This window comes from Lingula anatina, chromosome 2 (assembly GCF_051362555.1).
Source record: "Lingula anatina isolate TDL-2025a chromosome 2, LinAna3.0, whole genome shotgun sequence".
NCBI lineage: Eukaryota > Metazoa > Brachiopoda > Lingulata > Lingulida > Lingulidae > Lingula > Lingula anatina.
In genome coordinates, this window is record NC_141768.1 from 20,907,166 (window position 1) to 20,920,691 (window position 13,526).

The window sequence follows — 13,526 nt, forward strand, 5'->3', positions numbered from 1 at the left end:
ATACTTTTCCCATCTCATCAATTTTCTTCATTGGTCATATAAAAAGGGAAGTAAACTGTTTATTTTGTTTTATGTTAAAAAAGTGTTAAAAATGGAAATAAACCCATTTCAGAACAGTGCTGTCTTGTTTACATCTTGGCATTTTCAGTATGTGACTTTGAAGTTCCATGGGCCTGAAGACTTTTGCTTGTCACATTTTCTGAATAACCATGATACTAATATTTTATAATTAAAAATTGATGGTCATTATGCTGTAAAACATTATGTAATATTGCATCAAAATGTGAAGAAACCCCTATTTTGGTCACTGCTCCCATGATGACCATTTAAGGAAAATCATGTCACTTACTGTTCTCAAACTTACAGGAAAGAGACATGGGACTAAAATACAGCTTCAGTAGGCAATGCAGTCTGTTTGGTAAATTTTTCTGGCAATTAAACAGTTTTTTGTGAAAATTTAATTTTTCACATATTGGCATTTCCAAGGTGTGACTTAGAACCTCCACGGGCTTGAAGACCCATGCTAGTCACATTTTGTGAAAATCCATGACACTTATATTTTATTATTAATAATCGATGGTCATTATGCTGTTAAGCATTATGTAATGTTGCATCAAAATAGAAGAAAACACAATTTTTGGTGCTGCTGCCTTGATGACCATTATGGGGAAACCGTGTTACTTATGACTGTCAAACTTTCAAAAAAGAAACACAGGACTAAAATGCAGCCTGAGTTAGAAAAGCAGTCTAATTGGCTTCTTTTTCTGGAAGTTATACATTTTAGTGTAATATTCATTACCTTTTTGGCATATTCATTGTGGGACTCGGAGCTCCCATGGACATGAAGCCAAATGGTCATCATATTTTCTACATGTCCATCCTATTTATAGTCAATAAACAAAAATTGGTGATAATCATTCTCTAATTTATTATGTAATGTTACATCAAAATTGACAACAATCTTTTTGCACTGCTACTGCAAACATTATGAAAAGAAAACTGTGCCACTTATTATAATTTTAAACTTACAAGTACGATTTTTAGGATTGGCCTTCAGCTCATGAGAAAATCAGCTCTATAGTTGGATTATCATGTTTATTGTATTTATGCATTTTTTGTGAAATTTTCATTTTTCTCATTCTGGCACTTTCTAAGTATAAACTTGAACTCTGATGGGCCTGGAGCCTTATGCTTTTACTTTCGTCTGTGTTACCTGTTGTGCATAAGTTGATGTTGACTGTGCAGTTAAACATAATGTATTATTGCATCAGGATTGGTAGTCTCCTATTTTGGGCATTATGGTTTTGTGCTTTTCTTAAGGTGTGACTTATGGGCCTGAAGACCTTTGAGTGGGTCAGGCTGTAAATTACCCTTGGGTATCAGTAGATTAATTTCAGAGTTATAAAGTCATTTGCTTTAATAGGCCATTAAATGAGATTACGTAAAGCACACTTGTTGATATTTCCCTGTAAACTCCCAAAGGTAAAGCTCTCTGCTAGATTAATAATAAGGAAGCAGTGATAATTATGCAGGTAAATTTTGTTTAATATTGCAAATAAGTTTTAAATATATATATATATATATATATATATATATATATATATATATATATATATATATCAAACTGGAAGATTAAAAGTTTGAATAGCATCTTCATTGGAATTATATTTACCACAAGCTTTGCCAAGGCGGTTATATTTTCACCCCTGTTTGTCTGTCATCCACATAACACAAAAAAGTTATGGACCGATTTTGCAGAAATTTTCAGGAACTGTCGGAAGTGGGCCAAAGAGGACAATGATTAATTTTTGGTGGTGGTCCGGATCAATGATCAATCAATTATCAATAATAATCAACAATTGCTGCCTTGGCAGAGGTCTGCACTCTCAAAGTGCTTTTCTAGTTTTGTTGTTTTCCTTTATAATTTTTTCTCAAACACTTGCATTTGTGACTTTTAACACTCATCTGCCTGGGGCTCTGCACATTTTCTGTATTGCTACATAAGCAGTTGTATTGTTTTTTATGTCTTTAAACATTATGTAATATTATTTTATGCACTGTCATCATTTTTCAAATATTGAGACTTTCATCATGTGAATTTGAACTCTCATGGTCCTGAAACTGTAATCTTATTGAAGGGGTGGATTGAGACCATCTTCTGGGTCTTCCGGAAGACAGTCAGGTTATTAAGTTTATATTGACTGGTATCTATTTTTTTCTGTTGGAAGACCATCAAAATGGAGGATGGATCAACATAGATACTTTGTAATACTGTCAGAAAATATCTCTGGGTCTGCTCCTGTTATTGACCATGTTACCTGTTGTGCAAGATTAAAATTCAGTGTTGACTGACAGTGCTATTATAAGCATTATTTATTATTGCATCAAAATTGACAAAATGACCTTTTTTGCATCTTTATTTTCTGTTTTTTGTCTGTACATTTGACAGCTTTGCTGCCTTGTTTTTCTTTAGATACCAGTCGTCCACGACGTGACAGTGAGGTGAATGGGAAAGACTACCACTTTGTGCCGAGGCATGTGTTCGAGGCAGACATCATGGGGAGTAGGTTCGTGGAGCATGGGGAGTATGAGAACAACCTGTACGGCACCAGTATAGAAGCAATAAGGAATGTTGTCAGTGAAGGAAAGATCTGTGTTCTTAATCTCCAACCACAGGTAGAGTATCAAATACGCACCATTCTAGGTAGCAGGGGTCACCCTGACACAACTTGTTCTAGTCTGTGTATTAGCTGTAAGTAAAGCTCCTTTGACATATAGTATGTCCAGTGTAGTGTTAGAACATGGGACTAATGAGATGAGTCTTTGAAACTATAGATGTTAGTCTATCATCCATTTGATTTTTATAGACAGAAGACTAAGATTTTCATACGAGAAAGTCTTTGATGTACAGCTTATTTATATTTGGTTATTTTCAGTCTTTACGGATTTTGAAGAATTCTGATCTGAAGCCGTATGTTGTATTCATATCGCCCCCATATCTGGAACTTTTACGTCAGAATCTTGCCAAAAATGGCCATCATGCAACAGTAAGTGTTCTGTTTGAATGTAAAATTTGAAATTGTATATATATATATAAATAGGTGAAAATTTGGAAATTATGAAGCTTTCAAGCTGTCCTGTTCTAAAAAGACTCCATAACATATGTTAAACGGCTTTTGAAAAGTTATGTTCTTTAGTAAACAAATATATTCATTTGTCAACGATAATAATGAAACCTATCACAGTCTTCATCTCCCCGATGAAGTCTGAATGTCAGAAGACAGATTATGGGCTGGTGAATCTCAGTTAATTTTTCTAAAGCTATTGACAAATGAAGCTTTATTTTTTCATTCTCTATGCTTTATTTTAAACAAACTATCTTAGAGTTCATGATCCACCAAGATTTGCCAGAGCAAAATTACTGTTTTAATTTGAAGGCTTAAAAGTCATCACGGTGGCATATGTCCTTTTTTCAAAGTGACTTGTGTTCATTACATGCTTCTTGCGCCTAAATTATAATTTTCTCCCATTTCCAGGAAGATGAATTGAAGGAGATTATAGAAAGAGGACGTGAGATGGAGAATGATTATGGTCATTACTTTGACTATGTTATTGTTAATATGGACATGGACAAAGCATATGATGAAATGTTACAAGAGATCAATCGATTGGAAGAAGAACCACAGTGGGTGCCAGCCATGTGGCTCAATTCATAATACAGGCAGGGCAGCTTAGATTTCTAGACTGGCATTCAATGGAGAAACAGGAATACAATTTTTAGGGTTCTTATGGAGAAGACTCCATATTTTAGCCAATAGCTTAATATTTTAAGCTGTCATACCTTGCACCTCCGATTTGAATTTATATGAAACTTTTAAAGCCTTAGTAAAAAAAGAGAGTATATTTTATGTAAAGTAACAAATTAGAGTGCAACAAGAAAACTCTTGGTTGCTGTACCATTTATGTTGTATATGACTTTGAAAGCAGAAAGGTGATCAGTCCTTCTGAAGATGGTTCCATCTTGGTTTGCCAAAGGAATTGGTTTATATTTTTATCACAGTTGTGCACTGTATTCCAGCACCTGTAATTTAGAGTGAACCTGTGTGAAGTAAGACTGTAATGATCCAGTTGACAAAGAGTGACACACACACACTGGGAACCAGGCATGTTCAGGCTTGAGATGGTGAAGCAGCATCAGGACCACGTATCTTTCTTGTTCCCTTTTAATGCAAATTTTAATAAGCCCATTTATTTATATGATAACATATTCAGTAGTAGTGCAAGATTTGAAATGAAACACCAACTTTTCACTAACTCAGGCTCCAGGAACATATCTAGTCAGCCGCATCATCTTTGTGTTGCACACCATGTAAAAGTATTTCCAATTACGGGATGAAATATCTGAAGATTTTATGTGCAATTTCTCCGACAAATGAAAGATATTTGAAAGGCGTTGTTACATATTTGGAATTTGCCTGCATTCTGTCAGCAAATCATGCACTAACTGAACATGCACAAACTAAATCACCACAAGTGCTTTGTACTCAATTATAATATAGCTTCAGAATTTTTAATGTCACATTCATATTTTTATAAGCAGTCCAGAAAAAAAAATGTATGTTATGTACAGTATTGAGCCATGTAGATTCTGATCATGATTGTGAATTTTACCACCCTCGAGTGGTAAATCAAAGATATATTTTTTTCATGCACTTATTTACTTCTGGAAAGCGTGGGATTGGGATTTATTCTCCCTGTAATTGACAATAGATCATAAACTAACATATACAAAATGTTTTTTTTTTTTCCAAAGAAAATTTGTTGTTGAATTTAAACTTCATCGCCTCTTTATATAGTATTTTGAATAGTTTTATCTTTTACCATTGTCATTGAAGTGAACAAAATTATGAACTGCTGATCCAGTCTTGTACAGATTTGTACATATCATTTGTAACTTAAATAATAACAAATATACATATATTAAAGAAAACGAGTTGATGTTTTAAATTAAAATGTGGCATGCATAATTTGTATTAATGAAAAAATTCATTCATAGTGATTGCGATAGAGAAGCTTGCAGGTCAGGTTGTTTCCAGTTCAATGATCTTTAGTTTGATGTTCTTCCATAATTTTGCAATGGTACACCCTTGGTAAATTGCTAAAACTGATTACTGACTTTTGACTGTCATTAAAACGGAGTCAAACACATTCACATCAGTGAAATTACTATGTACAAATACCACAAAATGTAAAGTCTATTAATCCTATAATGGTCACAGGATAGTGTCCAGTGCACACCTGCATAAAGATAAAGTCCTCTTAATATCATGAGTTTCTTCAGTTCGCTCAGTCAACAGTGTAAATTAGTTCACTAGACTACCAAAAAATTACATCCAAAGGAGTCCTCCACTACAACATCAAAAAATACATCAGAAACCTTAGCTTAGAGTGTATATGTTGTACTGCTATTAATAAATGTACCTTCTATTTTCTAAGACATGATGAACATAAATTGAGTCTACCTGAAATATGCTTTTCCCAAACCAATTTCTTACTTTTTCTAGCCTAATGGTGGTAAATCCTCAGCCAGGAATCCTGGCACCATAATACACATCTAGATAGATTACATTTTATTTATTCTGAATTGTGAGCAAAAGCACAAGAAATAAAGAAAACATTCTTTTTCACAATATCAGCAAGTCAAGAAGTCAAAATTGAATTGGAGAGATAAACATATCAATAAATCTCTCTAGTACATTTGATAGCCCTAAAAGATGCGACTGATCTGAACTCCAAATAATTGAAATTAGTGATTTTTTTCTCTGAAGCCCAATTTGGACTTGAGTATAGTCACCCAACTGTCTACAAAATCAATTTTAAATGAAAACGTCCAACTTACATCAGAATTTTGAGTAGTTTATTACGTAAGCTGATTATATCTGGCAGTCACCTGAAGAATGAAATTATTTCAGGTTGCATAAAACAGTTTAAACAGAGCTGGATATTTCAGAAAAAACCTTCTCCCATATGTATATGTACATGTAATGTTTCTAATATCTAGAACGTTTTGACTTGTAAAAGTGATAACGAAAAAGTTAACTTTTAGGGATTACCATAAAATCATTCATTATAATCAGCTATTTTTTCTGACACAAAATACTTAGTGCAGAAAAATGTAAACTTTAAAAAAATACAGACAATGACTGTACATAAATAACATGAGAATTAAGAAAGCTGATCAGGTCTTGGACTGGGAGGAATCACCATCCTTCACCATTTTTTCAGCATGTTCCAGAAGCTCATCCTGTGACAGTGTAAAACCACTCTCTTTCCACAGTTTTCTCAGAGCTGCAAGCGTAACTGCAATTTCTCGTTTCTTCAATCCCATCTTAACTAAAAACTGTCCATGCACAGGAAATCTGGGTATATTCCAATCATCAGGCTGCGATAGAAGTTCTTTATTACCAAAGTACTTAAGAAGTTCACATATCTTTTCTTTTGTTTTCACCACACTTCCTTCTGTGTCACAGAGCAATTCCTTGCAGTAATAGATTTTATCTTGGGTGTTCTGATCTCCACGATGCTTCTGAACAAACAGTGCTATGCCCAGATCATCATTTGAAAACTTGACTCTTTCTCTAAATTGATAAATCTGAAAACATAATTAAATAAGTGTAGGAGGTCAGGTCACTTTACAGCTAGTTTATTAGTTTTCTTTCTTTTGCACTGGCAAGGCCATCAATCTATCTATTAGGGCACATTCAGAACAGATGATCTGAGTACTAACTGATCTGCCAACTACTTCTCCCCCTCTGCCCCCACTTCAAAAGTAATGCCACTAATTCCATGATGGTCTCTCTGCCTCCTCACCCACCGTTGCTGCAGGGGCCTTACAATTAAATCCCAGAGCCAAGGTTTTAAGCCATTTAATGGCGGATGTGGAGGTGGGGAGACAATCGGAAATCAGCAGCATTGCTTTTAAAGTAGGGTCAGCCATATTTAGTCAGCGGATCATCTTTTTCTGAATGCGCTCTTCCATTGTTTACAGTTTGGCCATTACCCAGGAGCAGAGAGGTTCTTGCACTACTTGGTCAGGTCACAATGTCTGTGACATGTACAATTAAAAAAGGTCAAGACGTAATGATCACTGTTTGTGTATCAATGGTAATTCATATCACCCCCAAAATATGCGATTATTTCTTTCTTTGTCTATTTGTGACCTATCCTGAAAACTTCATCAAAATCTGTCAATGACTTTTTGCATGATGCTGCATACAGACAAACAAACAAATGGGAGGGAAAACATCCTTGTTGTAGGTAAAAATTGCCATAAATTCACAAATATCTTAGAAAAATGTTCTACAAATTATGCCTCTCTATTTTGCATTTTGACTAAAACAATAAGAAAGACATGCCAAGGTAACAATGATGATTGCTTAAAGCATGGAATAACCAAAAATGTTTCTTAATAACTGTAATTTATCAATATATAAAAACCATGTATCATTTTTCTTACATCTTCCTCCTTATGAAGAAGAGCTGTTACCATGGTCATTGGCTTTGGGTCCAATTCTTTTGCGCTAGCATACACATTTTTGAATTCCTCTAGGTTACAGTCTAAAGGGAGCCCTGCAATCAGAAAATGCATTTGGAAGTAAATATAAATCAATTTTCTATGCCTTGTAAGAAAGCAGGCTGAAAAATTATCATTTTGCTATGCTTCATTAAAAGAAAGAAATAAAAAAAAACTTAAATCTGAGATAATGTGATACTGAAAATGTTGCAACATTCTCATTATATCACCCGCTTTAATCATTTTATAACTAAGAACTAAATAATGATGAGCTAAAAACAAATCAAATTACAAATTGGCATGAAATGTATAAATATAAACAGATTTATAATATTTGTAAACTATACATTCCTTACCCATATATTGCAGAAGGCCAAGATCAGCCATGACTCCCATTATACTTGGTGCATGATTACCAACAACTATTTTCTGTAGTTCTGTCCAAATGCGCTCTCCAGAAATTCCTACAAAAAAAAGTACATGCCCTAGACATTGAAGATAGCTCATACACAGACATATGAAAAAAAATTCAGAGAAGCAGATGCAATGACATCTGGGCAGAAAGGACAGTTAAAGCGTTGAAAAAGAATTTTCAAAAATTTCAGCGCTTATCATCTCAACAATAGGTGCTGACATATGGAAAGCAGAGTCTGTATATAGCAGGTACAGAGCAGGTGTAACAAAGTCAGTCTTAATCTACTAGCATTTGAGATATAACAAAGAAGGAGGTGTTGTCAGATAACACAGGCTTTGTCAAACAGGTCCCTACTGTGGTTTACAAAAATAACTGCCTCTGTAAAGTTCAATACCTGTCTAGTAAAAATGAAAAATAACCTGAAGAAAAAACATCTTTCAACTCAACATTTCTCTTCATAACAAGTTGCTGCTCAAAATATGAGGATAAATGTACCTTTTAGACCATGCCCATTGTTTTTTATTGCCTCTAATGTTTCAACCAAATGACAGTTTGGATCTGTAGCTATCCGTCCAAAGAACCTTCAATAAAAATAAGTGTCTTAACATGGAGAGGGTATACAATACAAAATATACTGTTATTATAATTCCACCAAAATTATTATGGCACTATGACCAATAAGGAGTCAATCATCCATTTTATCAAGTCAATCAGAGAGTAGATTTTTAACAGATCCCTTCCTCCCCTTCAGAAAGTAACAGTGAAAGTTAAAAATGATGATCTTTCACAGCAATTTGGCATCATTTCTATTATTTTTCAGATATGCACAGAGGGTATTAACCCCTGCACCTCCAGTGTAGGGTTTGTAGACTTGTGAAAATGATGATACAAATGGATGATCCCTAAATATGTATTTAACAAAATCAAAATTTAATTACCAAAATAAACATCAATTTAAACATTTTCAACTGCTAGCATCTTAACGCCTGATAGTGTAAGCAGATTATTTGTTAAATTGTCAATATTCAATATTATCAACACACACACACACACACACACACACACACACACACACACACACACATTTTTAACGAGAATGAAAACGCATCTTAAGTTGTATTTAAGTTTAACCCCACTGGACCAGATATTAGCCTCACTTGTATAAGCTGAGGTCATAATTTAACAATGCTATCACCATCGAACTTCTTAAAAATTTTGTCTCGGGCAATTGGTTTAATTTGGACCTCATATCTGGTTCAAAAAGTGGTTCTCATAGAGAATCTAGTTCAGCTAACAAATTATGTAACTTGTATTATAAAGCACAGACTAAATCTATTCTCGGTGAAATTCATGAAAAAAAAAGACTGAATAGGCACAATCAGACCCCATGGCCCTACCTGAAGTATCTAAGTATCCGTAAATAATCTTCCTGAATTCTCTCCTCTGCATTTCCTACAAACTTCACTCTCCTTTGCTCTAAATCTTCCTTGCCATTGAAGTAATCATACAATGTTCCATCAAAACCTAAATCAAAATAATTAACTCAAGAGAACATGTAAAACATATAGGACAGTCTGCGTTTAACTTGACTTCCATAAAATTTAAGTTTAACTAAAATTCAAAACCTGGACATTGATGTTGAATCTCAATGGGATTTAGTTAGTAGTTGCTACATTTTAACAAAAATATATGTATTCCCAAGCATTGTATTGAATGCAACATGTAATCCCTTACATATGTTTTTTGTAATAAATAAGTCATTAGTGCTAAAACTATTTTTAAAAAATAACCTAAGAACATTGAATTAACAGTAAGATCTCTCCTGTTGGCATCAAGTTGCCAGTCTCTGGTGAATTCCACTTTAGCACGACGTCCATCTGTCACCACATCTATACGCAGGGTGGTCACTTCATAATTTTCCTGGATTGAAAAAATTATAATACTGTTATGTGAAATCATATCTCTAAAATTATTTCTAATTCTATCACATATTTATAAAAAAAATTCCTCCAGTTAAGCAAACAAACATGCAGACCAATATATTTGTGAAAACATTTTTTTGCAAGTAACAAAAGTCAAAATTTTATGTCATTAAAATATACTGCACATTAGCAACAGCAACCAAAAAAATACAGAATAAATCTAAATACTTACAATTTCACAAAGCTTCCATACACTAACATAGTTCCCAAAACATTTTTTGACATGTAAACAAAATAATTTCTCCTACTCCTAACTAACAATTCTTATAATTTCATTCTCTGTTTAAAGGCTCTTTTTTGTACTTCAGATGTTACCCATGTACTGGTATCACCAACTACTTGAAGCTGATAGTTTTATTTCAAATCTTTATTTTCACACATGAAATTCATCAGTCTCTCTCTCCAGTATGAGAACGACTCATACCGGTAACTATAAACATAGAAGACTCCATGCATACACAGGCTTATGAATCTTGATTTTGCAAAGTTAAAAAATGATGACCTTTGGCAGCAAAAAAAATATTAAAGATTTTAACTTGTTTTAGATCTGGTATACCTTGCTGATGAAAGGCCTTGAAATTTCCAAGAAAAGTTTAATGCCCAATGCATGCCTAATAGCTTTCTTAGGTGCTGTAAGTAAGGAACACTCTGATTGGTTGCTACAAACCCAGGATAGATGTTACTTCAACTGGCCATGGGCACCACTAACCAGCCAAGGAGGCCTGTACAGATTAGAATGGTAAAGGCAGAGTTTTGGTTTACACAGATCCATATTTCATCATTAAAAAAAAAAAAAAAAAAAAAGCTGACCTTGTCATTGATTCTTGCAGTTATGGTCCCGTGTTCTTCTCCTTTTGCATTAATCATTCTAATTTTTTCCTTTTCAAACATAGTTTTCATTTCCTCTGGTGTAGCGGTGGTAGCAAAGTCCACATCATGTGGAGTCTTTCCCATCAGCAGGTCTCTCACTGCTCCTCCAGCTATACGCAGCTCATACTGGTAACTTTTAAATAAAGATTCTAGTTTGAGTAGCTCAGGTGTGAAAAGAGCCCTAGAGAAAAAGTAAACAGGTAAGGTTAACTGTATGTAGGTTATTTGACAAAATCTGTAAGTACTTGAACTTTCTTTGTAAGAGTATTCAATACTGTACTTATCGAAGGTATACTTTACACATATGATAGTGTTTAAAAGTCATATTTTTATATCTAAATATTCTGCAAAGCCACTTAGCTTTCCCAAGTCAGACCTTTAAAATGATATGAACCCTCAAATAAAAATTTCCAATACCTAATATCATAATCAAAATGTCCAGATGAGAAAACACAGGAAACGGGCATTTCAAAGAAAGTAAGGTGATACAAAAATAATATATATTACTAGCATATAACTCTTCTTGAGTTTTAAAATGGTAGATGACCCAACGATTCATAAACAAATTGTAATGAGTTGGAACAACGGTACTTATCATCTATAGTCTGTGCCATTAAAGGGATAATAACTCTTCGTATGAGATCTATATTTTACAATAAAACATTGTGAATAACTCATAGAAATATAATATATTCTGTTTTACCACAAAAACGGCAGTTAAAGGAATTATTCTGATATCCGAGCTTGTCTTTAGACCACGTGACCTCCACTGATGGCTATACTCTGTTAAAATCTCTTAAGAGATTTTAACAAAAAACCAAACTTTTTAGAAAAAAACCAGGGACTAACTTTAAATGTAAAAATGGATTCATTAATCATTGGTAAGTATGGAAAAATTGTTGTTTACTCCAGGAAAATTCATTTTTTGGTCGAAACGAAGAGTTATTATCCCTTTAACTTTTCAGCTTACTGGACTTGTCGACCACTTTTCTTCGTAGATCTGAATAAAAATTTCAATAAGACGGGGCATTTTCTCCAACTGCATTGATAATTTTGTCATACATTTTTTTTAGAATCATCATACACCAGCGACATTTCAGAAAAAAAATGAAATCAAACCAAAAGTTCTTGATAACATATAGAAAAGTCTAAGAGCGCATTCTCAACGAATTAAGCCAAGCTTTACAAAGCCGGTGACCTAAAAATGGCGGACGTACATGAAAGAAAAACCGCCTAATCTTTTAATAGTCTCTCCGCCTCTCACACGCCTCCCCACACGTCGTCCCTGCGGGGTACAGTAGGCCTAATTAAATCTCGGCTCCGAACATTAATATTTCCGTGAATATCTCTGGTGATATTATCTCCGTAGATAGTCGATTCATTGCTGCTCTACGGGCCAAATTATTCCTTTTTCGTCTCTGTTTTCAAAGATAATAGAACAGAAGAGCTTTTTTCCTTCGATCGCCTTCAGCCGCCATGCTTTCTTCACCACAAGTTTAACTGATGAGCATGCGCACTTAATATTTCTCAGGTAGCTTCCGCATGGCAAACGGAGACGCGATTTAATTACTGTACCCCGCAGGGACGACGTGTGGGGAGGCGGAGAGACTATTAAAAGATTAGGCAGTTTTTCTTTCATATACGTCCGCCATTTTTAGGTCACCGGCTTTGTAAAGCTTGGCTTAATTCGTTGAGAATGCGCTCTAAGTGCCATGTCAGACCCCTAAATTTACATATTCTAATAAAAAAATCTGCTGTTCCAAACAAATTTTACTGGTTGCAGGTGTAGAACCAGTGGCTAATGTGGCAGACTGTAAATAGCAATATGTTTTGCCTTTATATCACAATGTTTTATTGCAAATAACAGTTCCCTGTGTCCGGAGTAATTCTCTATAGTGCACTGCGCTGTAATGTGCATTTTAGTATGACAGCTCTGTATCTTATCAAAAACAGCAAATTTTACCTGAATTCTGGTGTATCTATTTTCATAGTCTTGAGTTTCCCTTTTTTCTTGAAGTTAGACAGCTGTGAATATGATGCAATTCTTGACCAACTTTTGAAAATCTGTGTTGTTCTGGGAAATAGTCTCGACACACCTGTGGCAGTCCAAAACATATCCTGAACGATGAAACCTGTAATTATACTGTGCATGTACGTCAGTTTAAATACTATGTCTATGATGAAAAAATGCGACTTACAGAGAGTACTTCATAGCCTAATTCTGAAATTTCTCTCATCTAGAGGCGATGACACTGTCATCAATCCTGATCATCCTTAGTGCTCAAGAACTTGAGACGTTCCAATGTTTAACTTTACGTATTTGACTTAAACTGTCGAGTGGAGAGCAGAGAAAACGATTTTGTATTTAACTCATTTATATCTCCAGTATTTTGCTGTATACACGTTCTTCAACAAATGTCAAGTACCTACAAGGGGATGATGCAACATATCACATCCTACCTTATACAAAACAGTCCCTTCAACTAACCGAGATTGCCCAACGAGTGTTCATCAAGGGCGCAGCCATTTTCTGCTGCCCCGCAGTAAATAAGAAGTTAAGCAATTGTTTTGTCTTAATTTTGATAAAATACAACTTTGCGCACCATTGAACATCGCTGTATTACATATAATCCTCTAATCATTATAAGCACTGACAAAAAAGAATCCCCTAACTCTATTAAGAAAG

At 34.4% G+C, this 13,526-nt stretch overlaps 2 protein-coding genes across 9 annotated transcripts in view; one reads left to right on the forward strand and one right to left on the reverse strand.

The window, feature by feature from the left end:
• LOC106160327 (protein PALS1) overlaps positions 1-4,990 on the forward strand; it is a 35,323-nt gene extending 30,333 nt beyond the window's left edge. For all 4 annotated transcript variants that reach the window (XM_013536878.3, XM_013536880.3, XM_013536883.3 and 1 more), the window contains 3 exons: positions 2,474-2,676; positions 2,937-3,047; positions 3,537-4,990. In XM_013536878.3, the coding sequence (XP_013392332.2) occupies positions 2,474-2,676; positions 2,937-3,047; positions 3,537-3,716 (494 nt within the window). In that variant the 3' untranslated portion in view covers positions 3,717-4,990. The remainder of the gene's footprint in view (positions 1-2,473; positions 2,677-2,936; positions 3,048-3,536) is intronic.
• A 218-nt stretch (positions 4,991-5,208) lies between these two features.
• Positions 5,209-13,477, reverse strand: LOC106154029 (CCA tRNA nucleotidyltransferase 1, mitochondrial-like). Of its 5 annotated transcripts, none has more exons than XM_087003045.1 (9): positions 13,301-13,477; positions 12,804-12,983; positions 10,781-11,021; positions 9,779-9,908; positions 9,386-9,512; positions 8,484-8,569; positions 7,930-8,037; positions 7,517-7,629; positions 5,209-6,652 (listed from the first exon to the last, which is right to left on the reverse strand). In XM_087003045.1, exons 2-9 carry the CDS (start codon positions 12,953-12,955, stop codon positions 6,239-6,241), a joined length of 1,371 nt encoding a protein of 456 aa, XP_086859171.1. In that variant the 5' UTR covers positions 12,956-12,983; positions 13,301-13,477; the 3' UTR covers positions 5,209-6,238. The 5 variants fall into 5 exon arrangements, with proteins under 5 accessions (XP_086859171.1, XP_086859172.1, XP_086859175.1 ...); XM_087003046.1 differs by having other exon boundaries at positions 12,804-12,972; positions 13,301-13,454; XM_087003049.1 differs by having other exon boundaries at positions 12,804-12,958; positions 13,301-13,394.
• Between the last annotated feature and the right edge of the window lie 49 nt (positions 13,478-13,526).

Bases quoted from the DNA above. Each gene is read 5' to 3' on its own strand.
- LOC106154029 (XM_087003045.1), bottom strand. From the start codon at position 12,955: ATGTTTTGGACTGCCACAGGTGTGTCGAGACTATTTCCCAGAACAACA. The intron at 9,909-10,780 runs GTCAGCTTTTTT...TTTTCAATCCAG, and splicing joins CTGCAAGAATCAATGACAAG to GAAAATTATGAAGTGACCAC. The intron at 7,630-7,929 runs GTAAGGAATGTA...TTCTGATTGCAG, and splicing joins TGGCCTTCTGCAATATATGG to GGCTCCCTTTAGACTGTAAC.